Below are 21,704 nucleotides of genomic sequence, written 5' to 3'. Positions count from 1 at the left end.
CAAACTTCTCTCCTTCAAAAATGTGTTTTATCTCCATTGGTTTCAACGGGTTCATCTATGCCCCCTCATCAGAGGCTCAAAATGATGAGAGGTGAGCAACCACATTCAGACAACATCCCCATATTCATCAGGACTGCCACAAAGCGGCTCCAATTTGTGAATGAGGTCAAGATGCACCTCTTTGAAGAACCCTATATCACAAGTGCATTATCCTTCCACAAACCAACTACCTCTCCTATCACTCGTCCACTTCATGCTTGTCTTTGACCATGTACAGTGCTCCAATGCCGTCTGGCTGGGTTCGTGCTATGATAATGTCATATGCATACATGCATTCATACACATTGGCGTGACTGTGTGTCCTTGTTCAGCCTCCCCGTCCCCTTATATACCTGCCATGCCCTGTGCTCGGAAGCCGTGCTGCCCTCCATTCACCGGCGCCGGCCTCGGAAGGGGTGACCACCCATCGTACAAGTCATTAATTCGCACCTTGCCATTCCGGGGTAATGGTCACTAATTGCACATCGTCATTCAATCTGCGTCCTTTTTACTTGCTCACGGGCCGCCTGGTTCTCATCCCAATGGAGTGCCTTCAGGTCCTGCCATCTCGAATATCTTTCATCTGACTTGCTGACCCCATCATCACCAACCAGCCGTTTGACATGTTAAATGTGACGTGTTCCCTGCTGCCTCCACCTGTGTTTAGTGCCCTTTTGTTGTGGGTTGCCTCCTTTGTACTCCTGGTTTCCTTTAAGTATTTAAAATAGATTTACATTGATGTCTCGTTGCTGCCATTTCTCAGCCCTCATTCGCTAGCTGCTTCAGCTTGAACTTGAATTGCTGTAAATCTAAGAGTTTTTGACTGATTTATGCTGGGTGGCTGAATTATGTACAAGGAATTTAACATGCTGATTATCAACCAGATTGTTTTAATTTGCATGTTTCATTACCTCTAATTGGAAAGATGGGGTTTATAAAGAAGTGGGTTGGGCTGTTAGGGTCTGCTCTCTGATCCTGTGGGTGCGCTGTATGTTGACATAGACCTTGTTCGGCATGTGGGTGCACTGTATGTTGATTCAGACCTTGTTCAGCACGTGGGTGTGCTTTGTGTTGACTCAGACCTTGTTCAACTTGTGGGTGAGCTGTATGTTAACTCAGATGTTGTTCAGCTTGTGAGTGCGCTGTTGTTCGGTTTGTGGGTGAGCTGTATGTGCGCTCAGATCATTTTCAACATGTGGGTGCACTGTATGTTCACTCAGACCCTGTGCAGCCTGTGGGTGCTCTGTCTGTTGACTGAGACATTGTTCAGCCTGTGGGGCTCTGTATTTTGACTCAGATCTTGTTCAATCTGTGGCTGCGCTGTATGTTCTCTCAGAACTTGTTCAGGGTGGGTGTGCTGTATGTTCTTTCAGACCTTGTACAGCCTGTGGTTGTGTGATATGTTCTCTCAGTACTTGTTCAGCATGTGTGTGTTCTGTACGTTCACTCGGACCCTGTTCAGCCTGTGCATGCCTTGTCTGTTCACTCAGACCTTGTTCAGCCTGTGGGTGCGCTTTCTGTTCACTCAAACCTTGTTTAGCCTGTGGGTGAGCTGTCTGTTCACTCAGATCTTAGGTAGCATGTGGGTGTGCTGTCTGTTCACTCAGACCTTTTTCAGCAGGGAATCATTTCTATTTTTGTGGACTTGTAGCGCAAGGTTTGGACTTGTAGGAAGTTGTGTGTTGTGGGCTTGGTCGTAGATAGCAGGAGAGTAAAAAGCTTTTTAGTAAAAAATCAATTTATTCATAAACCAAAGGAGCTTTAAAATGGTTGTGCAGAGAACAAAAGTTCCTTTTGTTTTGTATGTTAAGGACGGTTGTTTGGAAGGGATGTATGACGTAACATCGCATACATTTACATCGCACACCATTACAACGCAATTTTTACAACGCAGATTCCTTTACAACGAATGCCTTTACAACGCATGACATTACATAGCAGATGCTATTACAACGCATGCCATTAGAACGTAAGTATAGGTAAGTATATTATTTTATGAAAAAATGTAATTAATAAATATTTAATTAATTTTCTAAACTAAATTATTTATTAATTAATTTATTTGTAAATATATATATATATATTTTAAAAAATAGTTTAGGTGTTTATAAATAATATTCTGACTCCAGGGGAGTGTAATAGTAGGGTAAGTGCTGGATAGTGTAGGGATAAAAATTACTTTAATTTTATTTTTTAAAGAACTATTATTAATAACGAACTATTATTAATAAATAATAAAATTAATAAAATTAATTAAATTTTTTTTTAACTGAACCCTAAAAATACCGCAGTTCCCCAAAACCCTAAAAATACTCCTGTACCTCAAACCCCAAAACAAGCCCTGAACCCTAAAGATACCCCTGTACCCCAAAACCCAAACCAAGCCCTGAACCCTAAAAATACCCCTGTACCCCAAAACCCAAACCTAGCCCTGAACCCTAAAAATACCCCTGTACCCCAAAACCCAAACCCAGCCCTGAACCCTAAAAATACCCCTGTACCCCAAAACCCAAACCCAGCCCTGAACCCTAAAAATACCCCTGTACCCCAAAACCCAAACCCAGCCCTGAACCCTAATAATACCCCTGCACCCCAAAACCCAAACCCAGCCCTGAACCCTAATAATACCCCATAACCCAAACCCAGCCCTGAACGCTAAAAATACCCCTATACCCCATAACCCAAACTATATATATAAAATTACTTAAAAACAATTGATTTAATTCATTTTTAATATTTTTTAAATTAATGTAAAAAAAATCTGTAATTAATTTTTTTTTAAATAAAATGATATACTTACCTATATTTACGTTGTAATGGCATGCGTTGTAATAGCATCTGCTATGTAATGTCATACGTTGTAAAGGCATTAGTTGTAAAGGATCCTGCGTTGTAATGGTGTGCGTTGAAACAGTATGCGTTGTAAAAGTTGCGTTGAAACGGTTGTATACCAAAGGTGTGATAAACTGTGATGAATTGTGATTCACGTTTTATGCAAAGAAGCTCTTGGTTCAAGCATCTCTTTTCTTCCTTTCAAGGTACTCTGGGACAGGCCACGCAATGTGGCTGCCATCCTCAGAGGAACAAAAAAAGGTCAGGTAAACTTTACTAAAACCCTAAGTCCTTTTTTCCTATTTCTTTTCTAGTCTCTCTCTCTCTCTGTTATTTTAAATCTCTTCAGCTTACTAAATTTAACTCCCTTTCCAGACTATTCTCTAACTATATAGCTTGTGTTGTAGCAGCGTCCTGCCTCCCCATGTTCCTGCAAACCTCGCCCTTTGATTTCTTTTAGTTCCTGCTAACCCTGGCACGCACCTGACGCAGCCACATTCCTCAAGGAATGTGAATATAGTGGGATCCTAGTGCGGGTCTGGTTCCTTCTCGAGTCGGGTGACACTGGGCCATGAGCACGCATTCCTCCCCAGAAGCCCCTTGACTGTTGGCGCATTTGTCTCATCCTCTAAACTACATGATACTATCCTCCCCTCAGTTTGTTCCTTCACGTCCTTCCTCTCTGGGTCTGATTTCCACCTCTCTGTGTCCTCCCATCCTGCCCTATCCTCACCTATTTGCCACTTCCAGGGCAACACTGGGTCTCTTTGAAGAAGACTAGAGGATAGCCTATTTTCTGAATCCTCTTTTCCTTTAGTATTTGTCTTTTCTTATCCCTTTTTAGTTTCCTTTACCGTTATGATGTTTTTTCTTTCTCTTTATGGTGTTGCAGTGTCCAGATCCTGTCGGAGGAGTGTGCTGAGTTCTGTGCCACCAGGTAAGTCCTTATCTTCACCCACAATTTGAAATGGTGAATTCAACCAACCTAAGTGGACCCAACCTGTGCTACTCTGGCATTTAAAGCAGCGTTTACAAGACCTCTAAGTGGGAAGGGGAGTAGACAACATCTGACAGTTCATTAAAGGTGTTACAAATAGCTTACTGTGATGCTAGCCGTTGTCACAGAAAGAGTAAATTGACGGTGTTGGCTGCTTCTGAGGATCTGTGTCGTAATGTATGTTCAACTTGTGTTTCTTTCTCAGTATTCACTACTTTTGCTCTCCTAACCTGGAGTTCCAGTGGTCTCAAGCTCCCGATCTACAGTGTCCAAGAGCTGTTACACCTTTATCAGAAATGCAACTCAAATCTATTTTCCTATCTTGTTTCTGTAAATGCTTTCTTTCTGCTGCAGAGAATGAGGTCATAAATATTATTTCTTTGGATCTATTTACAATTTCTAACTCTATTTTTACAGGTTACTGAAGCACAAACAGCTATAGAAATATTCCAATTTATTGAAAAAATGCCAAAAAGGATTATTTTGAAGACAGTAGAAACATTCTAGATAACTAAAGAAGAAACAAATCCTATGTGCCAGGAATTGTGAGGAATTTGGAACGGAAGAACACTCTGAATGTGAAAGTGATTTTCCAAATTTTTTACATTCATTATTTGTTGTCAAATCCTTAATGTACAATGACCAAAAACATTTACCAAGTGTCACTTTTTGGTTTTGAATAACCTCTGAAATATTCTTTGTGCACGCTAGTAAATTGAAAAACTACTGCAACTACTAATTGTAACAATATTTTCTCTGGAAGGGAACATTTCAAGATTGAAGAACATTGGTGACAATTGATTCTCACTCGGTGTAACTAGAGAATAATACGTGTGGCAAATTCTGTCTGATGGTTTATGAGGAATGCTTTGAAGACCCAAAACCCTCTCAAACAAAACCTAATAAATTCATGAATTTAAAAAAACGAGCATTGTTTAAAGAACGTAATCCTAAATGCTCTTTCTCAGATGTCATTACAGCAAAGGCGCTGCTTCTAATATAAAAAGATTTTCCTTACCACCTCTGTATTTTGGGTTGATCTAATTTGTTTCGAAGTGTGTCAAACCTCCAAAGTTGATTATGTACCTTTTAAGGCATCACTGGAATATGACGCTTACAAAAGGTCAGTATTATGCTATTGATAATTCATAAAATCACACTGGCATGTTTTAATCCTCTGTCATTACTTGTATGAACAAATATACATAACATGTACATACTAAACCCCAAAGATCTTATCAGTGCTTTTAAAACTCCTAAATGAAACTGCAGTCATAGTGACCTTAATTTTACTTGAGGGAACTAATGTGGGCATAACGTGCAGGAAATGACTCTATGAGGGGCATCTTAATAAAAATAAGGTGCTCTGAGTTGAAAGATATAAGACAAGTTAGATAGGCTGCCTTTAAAGACAGGAACATTGATCTCCAAATAAAAGCAATAATTAGTTAAATACAAATGTTAAGAAGACTATCTGCAGTGTATTTTAGAAGTTATTGCTGAGTGTAACATAAATGAGTGAAGACTCTTGTATTAAATTCAGTCTTAACATGGCATGTATCCAGGAACAAACCCAACTTGGAGATACACGCAACTTGAATAAATGTAATAAATGTGAGAACAGCTGTAGTTATCAGTCCCACTTCACTGAACACGAGAAAAGACAAACAAGGCAAAAACCTTGTCAGTGTTCTGAATGCCAGAAGTACTTCAGTCACAATAGCTATCTCATTCAACATGTGAGAATCCATACTGGACAAAAACCATATCTGTGCTCTGAGTGTCCAAAAAACTTCAGTTATAAAGCCAGTCTTACTCGACACAAGAGAATCCACACTGGACAAAAACCTTATCAGTGCTCTGAATGCCAAAAAGTCTTCGGGCACCAAAGTTCCCTGATTTCACATTTGAAAAGTCACACTGGAGAAAAACCTTATCAATGTAATGAATGCAAGAAAAGCTTTAGTGAGAGAGCCCAATTAATCCAACATGGGAGAACTCATAATGGGGAGAAACCCTATCAGTGTTCTGAGTGCCAGAGAAACTTCAGTTCAAAACGAAGTCTGACTATACATGAGAGAATTCACACTGGACTGAAACCTTACCAGTGCTCTGAATGCTGGAAAAGCTTTAGTCGGAAATCTGCTCTTGCTCATCATGAGAGAACTCACACGGGGCTAAAACCATATCAGTGCTTTGAATGCAAAAAAAGCTACAGTAAGAAAGCCAGTTTAACTCAGCATGAAACAGTCCATACTGGGCACAAACTTTTTAAGTGCACTGAATGCCAGAAGCATTTCAGATTGAAACAAAGTCTCACTAAACATGAGAGGGCTCACACCGGGCTGAAACCTTATCAGTGCTCTGAATGCTGGAAAAACTTCAGTCAGAAATCTGGTCTCACTCATCATGAGAGAACTCACACTGGGATAAAAGCATATCAGTGCACTGAATGCCAAAAACGCTTCAGCGATAAACGCTACCTCACTGCACATGAGAGATCCCACACTGGCCATAAACCTTATCAGTGCTCTGAATGCCATAAAAGGTTCAGGCTGAAAACCCGTCTTACTCAACATGAGCTTATACACACAGGTCAAAAACCTTTTCAGTGCTCTGAGTGCCAGAAAAGCTTCAGACGGAAATTCTGTCTCACTCAACATGAGCACACACACACTGGGCTAAAACCCTATCAATGCACTGAATGCCAAAAAATCTTCAGTCAGAGAGTTAATCTCACTCGACATAAGAGAACACACACTGGACTAAAACCTTTTCAGTGCACTGAATGCCAGAAAAGCTTCAGCCAAAAAGGCAATCTCAGTCAACATATAAGAACACACACTGGGTACAAACCTTATCAGTGCTCGGAGTGCCCAAAAAGCTTCAGTTGTAAGGCCAGTGTCATTCGACACAAGATGATCCACACTGGTGAAAAGCGTTATCAGTGCTCTGAATGCCAGAAAGGTTTCAGTCTTAAAGCCAGTCTCACTCACCATGAGAGAAGTCACACTGGGCAAAAACCTCATCAGTGACCTGAATTCTGGACAAGCTTCAGTCAGAAATCTGATCTTGTTGAACATGAGAGAACGCACACATGGCGGAAAACATAATCCTTGTTCTAAATGCCAGGAACGCTTCAGTAAATGATTCAGTTGGATTCAACAGGAAAGAACCCACTCCCAGAAAAAATAGTCTCTGTGTTCTCAATCTAACAAAAACTTCAGTTGTAAATGTAACATCTCTACAGGAGAGAGACAATGTTGGAGAATAAAAGGTGCTAACTGACAACCCTCGGGAGGAAGTATCGGCACTGCAAACCTTAACATGAAGCAGCCACAAAGATATCAATCCATTGATTGTACTACTGAGTGTCTACTGATAAAAGCACACAGCAAGGAATGGAAGTGCCTGAATTAATCTCATTCCTTCCTAACTATTTGTGGCCTCATTCCCTTCAGTGTGTTTTGCTCCCTGTGTGTTAATAAGCCTTGGATCTGACTCTCGAGTTCGCGTTGATCCTAAACCTTGAAGCCACGCCCCTATGATCTGGGATGCAAGTAATCTCATAGTGCTTCCAGCCTTAATGTACCTCACCAGGGAGCAGGGCAGCAGACTGTATGTCGTAGGTCTCCAGTCTGTATGTCGTAGGTCTCAATGGGACTAACGTAGGTTCATTCCTGTGTTACTTTGGGCTTATCGTTGTGAAAAACTAAAGGAAGGAAGGACTGATAGTTAATCTCGGCAACATTCCATGCTATCATTATCTAGTTTTTGTGCCATCTGCTCATGAAAGATTCTTCAGCTTTCATAAATAATCACAGTGATTCACAAATTGAATTTTATACTATGTTTAGTGGTACTACAATAATACTACTAAAGATCAATAAAATGCTACTCCAAGGCTATGTGCGGGCATTCCGCCTCCCCTATTGTTACACCTTCCCATAGAAACAAATGGTGGTAGAGACTTAAAATAAAACCTCACAGGAAGTAATGTTAAATTAAAACACTTTATTTCACCTTTTTAAAAATACATATAAATTCAATAGAATGTTGTACATGTTCACATATATCCTCTGAAAAAACAAAGGTTAAAGTAACGTTATTTTTAGTTAGCAGCACCAACTATAACTTGCTCCCCCGCATACACTGCTTATGACTTCACAACTGACATCACTCAAGAAATGTTCTATGACATCACTTCACTGTTGATGTCTCACATGACATCATTGATGACATCACTGATGATATCATAAATGAGTGTGCTAGTTTGTTTTACAGGTTAGATAGTGGCAGCTAACTACCATATTACGGTTCCACAAAATTGTATACAGGTTGGGTCCAGCTAATGGGTGTAAGTATTTACAAAACGCATTTGCTCCTAATGCACCATAACTGAGTAGAGGTATTAAACACATTACAAACATTTGCATTCACGAGGAACTCTTGTGTGCTGTCGTGTAATTCCTATAAAAAGTATACAGGATCTGCGTGTTTGGACAGCATCCACTGTTGGTTTGGTGTATGATCCCCATCAGTATTAGCTAGCTCACAGTGCGCCGGCGACTCAACCTGTCCGCCATGGACCTAAATTTATAAAGTAACTGATCCTACTCTGTATAATGTAGATTGATACGGCTTTTCTCCCTACACATTAACTTAAGTTATGTTTATATGTTTTTGGTTATGCGACTGGTATCAACTGTCCTCGATACTCAAATACCTTTTAATGTGACTATGTGCATGACAAATCTAAATGCCAATAAAGAAAATGTCAACAAAAAAAGAATGCTTTCCAGAAGTACTTGTAACACCCTTACATTGTTCTTAAAAAGAGTTGCTCTTTGTTACTAGGAATCCTTAAGGTTTGCCCAGCCTTTGGGTCATCTAGTGCAGCTGTCCGACACCAGTACAACTGCCACAGCCTGGCAGGATGCACACATCTCAGCTATAAAGGTCCTGCTTGTTTGGTGCTGGAAGGCAGGAGCTGCGGCCAGGAGGGATCCCACACAGTCCAGCCTCAGGGGCACCGTTGCCTTTGGAGATGCTAATATGGAGTGTGGAGACCTGCAGTTAAACAGCTCTGAACCAGTGAATGAAATCCATGCTTGGGGCATGTGCTCGGAATGTGCCTTTGCTGTTTAGTTCTTTCATCCAGCCTCCATCAAGGTGCACACATTGACCGATCAGTAGACAGAGTCACAGAAAACGTAGGATTCACCTAGTACTAAACAGTTTGGTAAGTTACCAATCCGAAGAACGCAGAACTACTTGTTCCAAAGGTTAATACTTGACCATTTTATATTCTAGGGAAAAGTCCATGAGAGTGGACACTGTGTACCCACCATCCCCAGAGCCAATGTCTCTGTAGTAATCAAACTCTCAAGTCGTCAGTAGGTTAAAAGTAAGATTTAGTCACCACTCACCCAACTGCTCCTGGAACATAACTGGACGGAACACTCCTGGCAATCCATCATCAACACTCATAGGAACTATGGAAAATAGTCATTAGTTAAAGACGCATCACCACACTCCAGGCCCATTTTTAAAAGCATAGTTTTACTTACAACCCTTGGATGATTCTAAATACCCCTGATCTTGGACATAAATGAGGGAAGAGGCATAAATGTAATCAGCGATTCCCCAAGTACAGTATTTGGCAAATTGGTAGGTCAGGGTTAAACACAAAGGGCCTTATTTACAAGGCCCTTGCGCCACTTTTGCGTAATTTTTTTACATGGGGAAATGGATGCAAAAGTGGCGTAAGGGGCTTGTAAATCTGCCCCAAAGTCTTCTGGTTGTAGTTTCCTAGTGCAGTAAACCACACGTTGGGTGGCAGAGAATGTGATGCAGAGGCCGAGGGACCACAATCCCAGGATAAAGACCAGTATAGTGGCCCTTTCAAGAAGTAAAATTTGGTGTTTCTTTCCAGCATATTTAGGTTAAGTGGTAAAGCCGGGATTAGATGTAACGTCTAGTGGTAGTTTTAGCACACACCAGTGCATTGCCCACCTCATTAGGGGTTGTGGCAAGGTTTTATAGCACTTGCTAGCTGTATTGCAGTGGCGGCTCATCCGCTAAGGCGGAGGAGCATCACCACACTGAGCAGGTTTAAAAAGGAAAAAACAAGATTATAACTCATTGTTATTATCATTTTATCGTTCCCCTTGCTCAGCTCGGTAGTGGTGGTGCTGCTCTGCTCGCAGAGCAGGGGAGGAGTTGTTTGGCCACTCCAAGTGCGCATGAAGCTTTGGTTGGCGATCTGCGGCCGGCCAAACCATCATGTGCACTCTGCGTGTTCTCCATGCAGGCTGGATTACAGCCTGCATGGAGAACATGCCCAGCCTCCCATTCTCTGGCTGAGCGCCGAACCAGGGCGCTCAGACCAATCACAATGCTGCATTGCAACGTTGTGATTGGCTATCGGGAGGCTGGGTGCCAGTTGCATACTGTCTCCGGCCCTGGAAGTGGTGAAGAGGACTGAGAGGAGGCGGCTGTGACATCTGGCAGCAGCGGCAGACAGGTAAGTGTATATTTTAATTTTTTCATTCCCTTTTGCCCCATCCCCGCGAACCCGCCCCTGCCTTGAAATACCAGCTGTCACTGCTGTATTGACTCTATTTCTAAGTACCTCCCCACCAATGTTTACGTGGAAAGGAAAAAGTCAGAAGTAAATTGAGACATTTTCTTTTAGCCATGGCACAGTAAGTTCTTGTTGTAGGGGACTACCGTCCCCCATAGCCAGTCCATTACACTACTAACTAGAGTAGTCGGTAACAGTAATGTGTACCTGAACACCAGTGGCGAAAATACCTACCAGCTCTTCCTTCTGTGTTTGTGCTGTGAGCCAACGTCCCCCCCAGGATGTGTGGTCTGATTCTGAAGATGCATTCGTGTACTGGGTTCATGTGAGGTGGAGAGCCCACTTCAGGTGTCTCCTTTGCTTGCATATAGCCCCTTAAGTTGTGTGGTGCTGCATGCCACCTCATGCTGCTTTTTAGATTCACTTTGTGTATTGAAATTATTTGTAAACCAGATGACCCTTGTAGGGAAGATTATAATAATCCCTCTGACACTACTTGGTACTTAATATCACATACAGGAACCCCCCCTCAAAAAAAACTGCCTGCATGATTTACTGTATTGTAGTACTTCCTTGAAATGTTGCTCATTGCGCTCATCCTTCAGGTGATAGGAACCCAGTGTTCGCCCTCCCACCACAGACCACACAGTTCCACGGATCCCACCAGCTATTACATGCGAACCTGTTAAGTCACAGACAGAATAGGACCTTTCCTGCTGGTGGACTACTGAACGCTTCCTGTTAGTCACTCCCTGGGGTGCAATCCCATCGGTGCTGCGGCTGCACAGAAGTAATGCACTTGGGTACATTCCCTGACTTCATCTGACGGAATTCTAGGAGCTCCCCGATATCTGATCCCACATTTCTGCCCTAAAGTGCCCTAATTTAGCCCATCACCCTTCTCATCCCTTGCCCCTTTTCCGAGGGGGACCCCAACACGCAGCTCACACATCAGCAGGATCACCCTTCAAACAAAATTCTCTCCATCCCAAAAAGATTTAATATCCATTGGTTTAAACAGGTTCATCTCTGCCCCCTCATCAGAGGCTTAAAAGGATGAGAAGTGAGCAATCCACATTTGAGCAACACCCCCGTATCCATCAGGACCGCCGCCCCAGAGCAGCTCCAATTTGTGAGAGTTGAAATCGCACCTTGCTGAAGAACAGTCCATCACAAGTGCATTAACCGTCCACAAACCAGCTACCTCTACTATCACTCGTTCACTTTATGATTGTCTTTGACCATGTTCAGTGCTCTGTTGCCTTTTGGCTGGGTTCATGCTATAATAATGGCATATGCATTCATACATTCTTCAATGTTGGCATGGCTGGTGTGCCTTTGTACACCTTTCCTGTTCCCATATGTACCTTTGCTAGGAAACCGTGCTGCCCTCCATTCACTGGTGCCAGCCATGGAAGGGGTGACCACCCATCGTGCAAGGCATTGCTTCACTCCTTGCCCTTCCGAGGCAGTGTTAACTAACTGCACATCGTCATCTAATCTGCTTCATTTTCCCTTCCTCATGGGCCACATGGATCCCATCACCGTGGAGTGCCTCCGGGTCTTGCTACCTTGAATGTCCTTCATCTGACTTGCTGACTCCAAAATCCTCAACCAGCCATTTGACTGACATGTTATACATAACGTGTCCCCTGCTGCCTCCACCCGTCTTCAGTGTCCTTTGGGATGATTCCACTCCTGATTCACCTTAAGAACTGAGGGCCCGATTCACAGAATGAACTTAAGACTCAATCCTAAACTTACTACTATTTTGATATTCACAGAATGCGCTAACTACTTTTGGCATTCACAGAATGAACTTACTACTTTTGGTATTCACAGAAGTTAGGATTTTGTCTTAAGTCTGTCTTAAGTCTGTCTTAAGACAAACTTAAGACAAAATCTAACTTCTGTGAATACCAAAAGTAGTAAGTTAATTCTGTGAATCGGGCCCTGAGATTGAATTTCCATTGATTCCTTGTTGCTGCCATTTCTCAGCCTTCATTTGCACGCTGCACGACGTTCCTTTATTTATCTTTTTCAGCCTATTCAATGCCTTTGGCATTTTTATTCCGTCACTACATCCAGTAATTAATGTGAACTACGATTGGAATATCAGCAACCGTATAACTAAAGGTAATTTCCAGAACCTTTAGATTTAACTATGCAAGCACAATGTCCCTAAAATAGTTGCACTTTAGTGTATGTGTCTGTACACCCATTGCAAAATAGTTATGACCTCAGATTTGTTTATATCCTTTGTATATCTACCTGCAGTGATGGTTACTTGCTACTATCTGGACACTATGAAGCGATATATCTCGACACAGTGAGCCACATTACCCACACCGTGAAAACAATAGGTAACCTTTCTTTTTTCTTTTTTAAAAATCTATTTACCTACTCATTAAAGACAGTGCCCAATCGATGATGGATTCAAAATCGATATTTTTATCGGCAGAGTTCTCCCTTTACAAGTTTTTTCTTATCTTCTATTGTTTGTTGTAATCTCGAGCACAGTGATATACAACTTCAAACATCAATCCCAATAAGGGGGAAAAAATTATTTTTCCCTTGGTGACTTGGCCTCTCTGTATTAATACATCTAAATGCAGAATTATTCAAAATAAGTCACAAAAAAATGGAAATAGGCATTTCTTTGAATTGATAAATATATCTTTTTTACCACTATGTTTTTTAATTTTATGAATCCTGATATCCTCTCCATTTAGAGACAGCATCGTTTGCATTTACCAATTGATTGGCCGCCTCATTGTGTTCAAAGTGTTCTCCTCTATTTTCAACTATATGGTTGATCTGAATATATTTTGTTTTAATTAGGTATTAACCCTATCAAGTGGCCCCGTGTTTTTGGCCTTTGTTTTAAAAAGGGAAGCTATCATCGATCCCTATGTAACGAATGGAATGATATACAAAACTGCAAATGTAAGTTAAATGACATCTCTGTTTTTTGAAATAAGACCACAATACATCATTCTTGATCAGGTCACACTATAAGATTTCTATTAAGACTTTATGTGTAAATGTTCTCTTCTACAATCAAATGTACTTTTACCAATAATGAATCCTACATGACTGATTGTTTTTGTTTTTGTGTTTAGCTAAGTACTGTACTGACCTTGTACATATATCTGTCTATCATATGACTTTAAGTGACCAATTTTTATGTCTGGACCTGTTAGGTAGATTAAGAGTTGTTGCGAATTCTGCATTGTGTAACAGATAAATAGATCTACAGTTAGGTACTTGTAGTAATTATATAAAAGAATATAGGTATTGTTATATATAATATTTTTCCTATAATATTCCTTTCAGAGTTTCATCAACGACTCCTGCAGAAGGCAGTTCTTCTACTGCCGAAACGCGCGTCGAGTCCCTTTTATAATTTCCCAAAAACTGAAACTGTCATTTTGGATTTTTTTGTGTATAATTGTTACAATCAGTCGTGATTTACATTGTTACTATGATGTATTTGTTTTTTAATGAATGTGTTTGATATATTTTCTTAAGATTTGTATATGTCACTATTTTACTGTATCATATAGTTTGACTTATATGTTTGAGTCTCTATATGATTTTTATCTATGTCCAATTAAATATATATATTTTTTAATATACACATTAGTCTTCAACAATTCTTTTTCTCCGCTGGTCCTAGCCTTTATGGTCACTTATCTTGTGGATGGCCTAGGATTTTTTACTCACATTGGAGATATAGTTTAATTACATTATTTATATTATTCATAAATGTAAAAATTTTTGGTTTTGATTTTTGTTTACTCATTTTAAAAATGCCTAGTTCTGATACTTCAAGGTGTTCCATTTTGAGAAGGTGTTGCAAAATGTCTTCAATTTGTGTGGTTCTTTTAATACTGGTTTGGATAATTTTAGCTGTTGTTTACCCTTTTGGTATTGATAAGCAGAAATTTAAGACTAATATGACAAGTAAGGCAGAGACTAAACAGGAAAAGCATGCTGGCAAGTCTAACAGAGTTATTGAGCATAATCCAGAGATCCATGATAGATCTGTTGGAGATTTTTCTAGCAATTCATTTTCTAGGCTTTTATCTGAATACGTTAAAGTGATGATTGTAAAGGACTGCTATGTCTGTGTGAAGCTTCCTGCTTCTGTCTCAGAGGGGGTTACTTATAACATGTTACCCCTCACTTATGGCATCACTTGCACTGTGATTGCTAGCTTGTTTTTATCAAACAGGTCGTTTGGAATTAAGCACGGGCGGAAAATCCGTTTCGCTCGCGGATTTTGCGGATTTTCGGTAAATTCGCAATCCGCGAGATTCGCGAATCTCCCGCAAAATCCGCAAATCCGCGAGCAGCGCATTTTATGGCTTGCTCGCACTGTTCGCGTGAGTTCGCGGCTTCCCAGTACAACTTCGCGCCCCGCGAATAAGCGCTAAATTGCAGAAATACGATCTTAGCAAAACTTAAACTACTTACCAGGTTCAAAAGTTCAGGCTCATCATTAGTAGCCATTTCCTGTAGTGCTTCCTGAGGGGCCCCTCCAGAGTTCAGTTGCCAGTTGCAACTATTATGTGACCCTGCTCTGAACCTCAGAATAGTTACACATATGCCACAAAGGTCCTGAATTACAGCTAAGGGAGACAAGCAGGAGCCAGGCTGGAAGTTCAAATCCATTAATTAGCCCCTAATTCATTATTGTCAGTTGGGGCAGGGCAGGTGTTGTAACTAATTTTGCAACAATGAAAGCACTTAGCAAGTGCAAAAGATCACTAATCAGGAAGCACTAAGGAAGCAGGTGCCAGCTAAAAAAATATTCTGTGACACATTAATCAGCCCCAAATTAATTCAGGTCACTTGAGGCAGGGAAGGTGTGCTTTGCTTTGCCACAATAATGTACACTGACTGGACAACCAGAGGGTGCTGTGATGAAACAGAGGGTGGCATGGGTGGGCCAGAGGGTGGCATGAGTAGTCAGAGAGTGGCAGTGGTGACAGAGAGTGGCAAACACAAAAAAAATCCGCAAATTCGCGAGAATTCGCGAATTTTGCGGATTGCGAGTTCGCAAATCCGCAAAATTCGTGAACGCGAGATTCGCAAAATTCGCCCATGCTTATTTGGAATACTATTACTCAGACTTTGATGAGGTTTTTGCAAACCTCAAAGTTGTAAATAGCTTAAACAAAGTTAAGCCTGCGAAGCAGATGAGGGAATTCTTTTAGGTAACTAATGAGCTTAATTATGAATATGCTTATAGAAATAATTTAAAATGCAAGATGAGAGCAGAGGAAAGACTTTCCTGAATATGGTTGAAGAGAGAAGGGCAATTTACAAAAGAAATGAGGTGCTTAAACATGCTAAGTCCAAATTCTGGCAAATGGAGGATGCCAAGCTTAATGGTGTTAATACAAATGCAGCTATTCATATTGATGAACCAGTTAGTGGTAAATTTTGCATTAGAAGAGATAACACACTTTATGATAACTTTTTTGTTGGTGCTAGTCAATGTGAGGATACTTATTGTATCATAGGGGGATGGGGATTTAAAGGTGGGAGAGATCCTATTTTTCCTAGAATTTATTTTATCTGTGGTAACAAGGCATATTTTAGCCTCCCTGACCATTGGTATGGGACGTGCTACCTTGGATTAGTTTTTCCAAAGATTTTTCATGTTGACAGAAATGAGAAGGGTACCTTTAAATTTGGTGAACACCTGAACAGGTTTAAGAGGGAAAGTTTTACAGAGGTCATGGGAGACATTTTTGGTGCAATCATTCCCATGGTAGGAATAACCATGAATTCAGTCAAAATTAGAAAGGTTTCCACGATTGTAGACAGATTGTCAACAGATACTGCAGGTGGTTTCCAATTAGTCAATACAGAACTTGTTGCTACAAGAAGCATGGTTATGCAGAATCGTCTTGCATTAGACATTGTGCTTGCAAAAGAGGGTGGAGTCTGTGGGGTCCTACATGTCCAGCATTGTTGTACATATATTCCTGACAAGAGTCGGAATATTGAAACGCTTATTAAAAATATCACTGAATTTCATGCGGAGATAGAACCCCTGGAAGAAGAAAATTTTACTGAACGATTAGCCAAAAGGATTGAGGCAATTAAAGAATGGTTTTCAGAGATTGGTAGTTCAATCATTGGCAAAGTGCTCTGTCCAGTAATTGTCATCATTATAGTGATACTTCTGTTAAAAATTAGTTGCATGATTCACAAGAGAAAGAAGCATCAGAGAGAAAAGAGGAGGATTTATAAACTTAGAAAGGAACAGGAGAAGGAGATTGAATTGGAGGAGATGCGGAGGGTTCAATATGAGAGTATCGAACAAACTGCTGAGACAGGGGTTTAGGGAAACTAATACTGAAAGAAGTCAAAATGTGATGTCTCTAAATTGGGTTCAAAATTTTCAAAATTTTGGGTGTTGTTTGGTGATTTTAAAATCACCAGATGAGGGAGTTGATGGAGCGAGTTTCAGAAATGATTTTATTGTGGCTCGTGAAGTAAATCTCCCATAACTTGATAAATTATATTAATAGATTTTTGTGTGTTTTGTATTATTAAATCAACCTAGAGTAAAATTCCATACATCATTACACAGGACTAACATTATGTGCTCTTTGTTGCATTTGCAAGTATGTTTTATAATACATAATTAACGTTGTTTTGTTTGTCCTATTGTCTTTGTCAACATTAATGCGGCTGATTAATTAATGGCATGTGCTTATTTTATACGAGCTTTCGTCTATGTTGTGGCTGTTTATCTTTTTCAGATATGTGAAGAATCCTGTTGGACATTATGAAGTATGGTAGATTTTTATTAAACACTGCTTTTCTTTGTGCTTTTGCTAGGTAACATTTACTAATGAGTTAACATTAGCAAAGGTGGGTGGGTAACAGAATGACTTTTCATAATCTGAAATTAATTATTCTTTTGTGTTTGTTTGAATACTAGCTCGAGTGAAAGGCTTGAGGCCTGTGATTTTTGGAGATTGTTGGTTAGCCTGACAGAGATGAGCCAAGCACAGCCATGATGGAAAGCTCTTCCATAAAGACATTTCTTTGAATAAACTGAAGACTAAACAAAAACTATTGTGCGAGTTGTGCTCTGAAAAGTTATTTTTCCAAGGCTAAGGAAGTGACAAGCGGCGGATCGGTCGAGCTATGGAGGAAACTGAGAGCCGTTTTCAGTAAAATGTTGCAAACCACGGAAGCTGGTGTTGCTTCACGTGAAAGGACAATGGCAATGATGATATGGTGTTTTGAAAAAGTGGCCTCACGATGGTCTGACGACTAGCAACCAATCAAGTTGCTGAAAGACATTAAATAATAACATTTTAGTTAGATTAGTGAGTTAGAAAGGTATAAAGACTAAGCCCTTTGCCTGGAGCGGGGCTGACTGTTCCTGAGGGCGAAGTGCTGTACGATTTCTTGGGACATGTAAGATTGCTTAATGTTTTTAAATGTCTTTTCCTTTACAGGTCAGAAAGCTTAATCTAGGGAATTAGGGTTTTGTTTACTTTTATTCATGATTTTGAGCAATTTTGAAATGCCAGACTTTGTGCCATTAACCTGAATAAAAAGATACTGATTTAATAAAAATGTTTGCAAATATTAAAATGAGCTAATAAAGTGATTGGAAATAAAAAGCTTTAACTTTTAAAAATAAAAGACTTACAACGTCAAGCTGGTCTTGATTAATTTAGTCGTTACCATCAGTAGATCTATTGGCCAAAAGTGGCTTAATTATATGTTTTTTTAATTTACTAATGGTCAGAATGTTATACTGCAGTTGTATATTATGTACATATAAAGTTTAGATAGCTTGATAAATTAGGCCACATGAATCAGTTGCTCAATTTTCTGTCTCAGTCTCATGTGCCTTTGTGATATTATAGTATGGTGAGTATTAGGTAGTGAATAGTGTTGTTGAGACAGAATTTCTATTGGGGCGCTGGATCACTTCCTTCAAAAGTTGGTTCAACTGGATCACTTTCCTAAGGGGAGCGGACAACATAACACAGAAGCACTCACCCCAAGGCCGTTCAAAGGGCGAGATGTGGCATACCCTGGACAACTACCTGGACTCGCACAAACCTCCTTAAACAGCCCACGCGCCCTGACATTCCCTCACCCAGATGCCTCCCATCACAATGCTCTGGAATCAAGGCCGCTAACTAAAATACCAATCTCCACGTCCGCCCTTTCCTCTTCCCTTCTCTCCCACCTATCTCTTAGCTCACACTTTTCTTTTCCTACTCACAAAAGCAACTCACAAGAACGTTAAAATGCTGCAAATGTCATAGGTCGATTATGCATACTCAACATATAAGCGTCCCAACACAGCTAATGTATACTAACTGCAACGTATGACGCTACAACAAGACCAGTATTCCCTTCTCTATCTCTGTACTGTGTATATAAAAAATGTTTTTCTAATAAAATCGTTTGAAAAAAAAATAAATAGTGCTCACTGAAAGCAGACCATGTAACAAGACAAGAAAAAGGTCCGGTCTTTATGGGAGGTTACAAATGCAGACAAGGCGGAACCAAAGCCATACTCCAATACTGCGTGCTTCGCAGCAGCGCATGCGCTGCCAGGCTCTACTTAAACAGGATTGGGTGAAAAATGTTAATATACCCAAAGACATTTTTAAACCTTGCTTAGATCCACTGTATTTTGAAACTATCCCCAGACCCGCTTCTGTAATTGTACTCCCGACTGAAGTGTTTAATTAAATCAAGTGTTCCTGTTTTGCCAAACGCCTCTTGTCTTTTATTTTTTCAAGGTAAATTCATATTCGAGCAACAATGTGAGTGTGGTAGTGCAGATTTCCATCGTGCAGCAATGATCTTGCCTTAGTGCCGTCAACTTGACACATTTCAAGCATTGTGCAACCCACCCAGGTCCTGCTCCCCTGAACGACAGTCAACCTCTCCTGCCTGATGTGGCCTATGCTTCCCCATCCCTGATATCAGTCAACCTGCTGAGGACCCTCTACCACGATGTGCACTGAACCATTCATCCCCTTCTGCCCCCTGTGCTCTGTCTTCAGAGTCAAGTGATTGTAACCTGAAGTCAATGCACAAAATATTCCTATTTCCATCTCACTTTGCCCGCCTTAAAGAGCCCTGTAATGAAGAGTCTTCACTGCAGATCCATGCAGGGCAGTGCCAGTAACTCAGGGCCCAATTCACAGAAGGAACTTAAGACTAGATCCTAAACTTACTACTTTTGGTATTCACAGAATGCACTTAGTACTTTTGATATTCACAGAAGTTAGGATTTTGTCTTAAGTTTGTCTTAAGTCTGTCTTAAGTCTGTCTTAAGTCTGTCTTAAGTCTGTCCCAAGTCTGTCCTAAGTCTGTCTTAAGTTTGTCTTAAGTGTGTCTTAAGTCTGTTTTAAGGCAAAATCCTAACTTCTGTGAATACCAAAAGTAGTAAGTGCATTCTGTGATTACCAAAATAGTTTAGGATTGAGTCTTAAGTTAATTCTGTGAATCGGGCCCTCAGAGTCTATCATTAAGTGAAAGAGAAATAAACAGTAAACCCAGGATCAGAACATTCCTGACAGCAGAATCCTGCAAGGTTGAAGGTATCAAGTCCCACAGTCCATCCAGGGACTTTTATCCTATTACATTCCCACATCCAAAGGTCAGTGTCCCTTCCTCCCCAGATCAATCCAGCCCATCCCTGGTGGGGTGATCTTACAACACCACCCTCTTGTATGACCTGTGAGTGACCATGCTTAGCCGGACTCCCCAACAGTACTGGTGGCCATGTTTAGATATTGCCAATCCAGCCACCAGGGGCAGAAGCATCTTCGTGGCATTTTCTTGCCCTCCTGTACTACAGAAAGTATTGTAGCAGTAGCCCCTATTGAGATGCAGATCAGGGAACATGGATGCCCAAACAACCAAGTATATTTTGGCCACTCTTGTGCCACGACAGCTCGTCAGAGGTGGCAGGAAGTCTATGTGAATTGCTCTGCAGGGTTTCCCCAGGGGCAGCTACATGGCCCTGATGGTCTCGTCCACCTGGATGAAACGTATTAGAAGGGGAGGACCCATCACCGTGTCCTATTGAAGAACAATGTTAACACATCAAATAGAGTATCAATCATCTGCAGGCAACCACAGCTGATGGAGCGAGGATTTGCACGTAAAGCGACTTGCTCTCATTTATGAACCTCGCCTAACCTTTAATAAGTATTAACCAATCTTGTTCGTCTTAAAAATAACATTTTCTAAGTACACGTGGGTGTCCGAGAGAAGCTCGCAGATGTGTCTAATTAATCATCATGATGCTTGCACTACTGAATGGCCGCTTCGCAGAAATCCAGTCTGCGCATGCGTTAGTCATACCCACGTGATGTGACGCACTCGCAATTTGGAGGGATGTTTTCGCTCATGCGCATTACTGCTAAAAATGGCCGCTTGTCTTTAACCATGCTCTCTGCTAGCTCATGCTGCTTCTGCATATCTGTTCTTTCCAGCATTAACCTTTAATGCTATAGATATTATAAAGTAAGGGGTGCAGTGAAGTTTTTCATGGTATACAGTGTAATCATTTATTTCTGTGTTACTAATTTGTTTTCGCTTACTTTTCATGTACCGCGTATCTGGGGGCCTGGGAGTTGGGGAGCCGCGCCATTTTAGAAGCCCATGTGGACTCGATCACGTGATATGAGGACCGGGCCTTGCATCAATGGAACTCAGCCAGCTGGCTCAGCCAGCTGGCTACCGATGCTGAGACGCTCCTGGGAAGATCACCTCTGCCCCTGGAGAAGATGCTGTATTACATCTAAAAATGATAAAATGTTTCTTTCCAATGTGTACTCCATTGTCTTCTACCACACGTATGCCTGGGAACACCAACTCCAAGGGGTGGGTACTGTCATTTGAATATTAAATATGGGAACGCAGAATTTAGGTGGTGACAATGACCTAACCACCTCTCTCGACCAATCGAAAGGTGGGACCTTGTCACTTGCAACATTTGTGGGTGGTCCGGGGACCCAAGTAGGGTATAACTAGCCTAGTTTAGTTAAGGAAAATTGTCCGACTTGTCCGAATAGCTGACCTGTCACCGACCCCACGACTCAATAGGTGATTGATACAGAGAGCTGCGGAGCGCTCTGTCCGAGATTTTCCACAAACTCCAAGGGGTGGAAATAGTCCTAAGTGCTGGCGGAGCACTTTGCTGGGAGATTCAAAAACCCAATCGGAGTTACTGGCGGA

The 21,704-nt window shown here is 41.0% G+C and overlaps 1 protein-coding gene across 1 annotated transcript in view; it reads left to right on the top strand.

The window, feature by feature from the left end:
* Nucleotides 1-8,657, top strand: part of LOC147745332 (uncharacterized) — an 89,047-nt gene extending 80,390 nt beyond the window's left edge. The window contains exons 4-6 of the mRNA XM_086952245.1: nt 3,078-3,132; nt 3,764-3,808; nt 4,286-8,657. Of these exons, the coding sequence (XP_086808371.1) occupies nt 5,383-6,903 (1,521 nt within the window). The 5' untranslated portion in view covers nt 3,078-3,132; nt 3,764-3,808; nt 4,286-5,382 and the 3' untranslated portion in view covers nt 6,904-8,657. The remainder of the gene's footprint in view (nt 1-3,077; nt 3,133-3,763; nt 3,809-4,285) is intronic.
* Nucleotides 8,658-21,704: the final 13,047 nt, after the last annotated feature.

This window comes from Lissotriton vulgaris, chromosome 1_1, assembly GCF_964263255.1.
Source record: "Lissotriton vulgaris chromosome 1_1, aLisVul1.2, whole genome shotgun sequence".
Classification (NCBI taxonomy): domain Eukaryota; kingdom Metazoa; phylum Chordata; class Amphibia; order Caudata; family Salamandridae; genus Lissotriton; species Lissotriton vulgaris.
The sequence above is the reverse complement of the archived record's forward strand: the minus strand, read 5'-3'. Positions and strand labels throughout refer to the sequence as shown.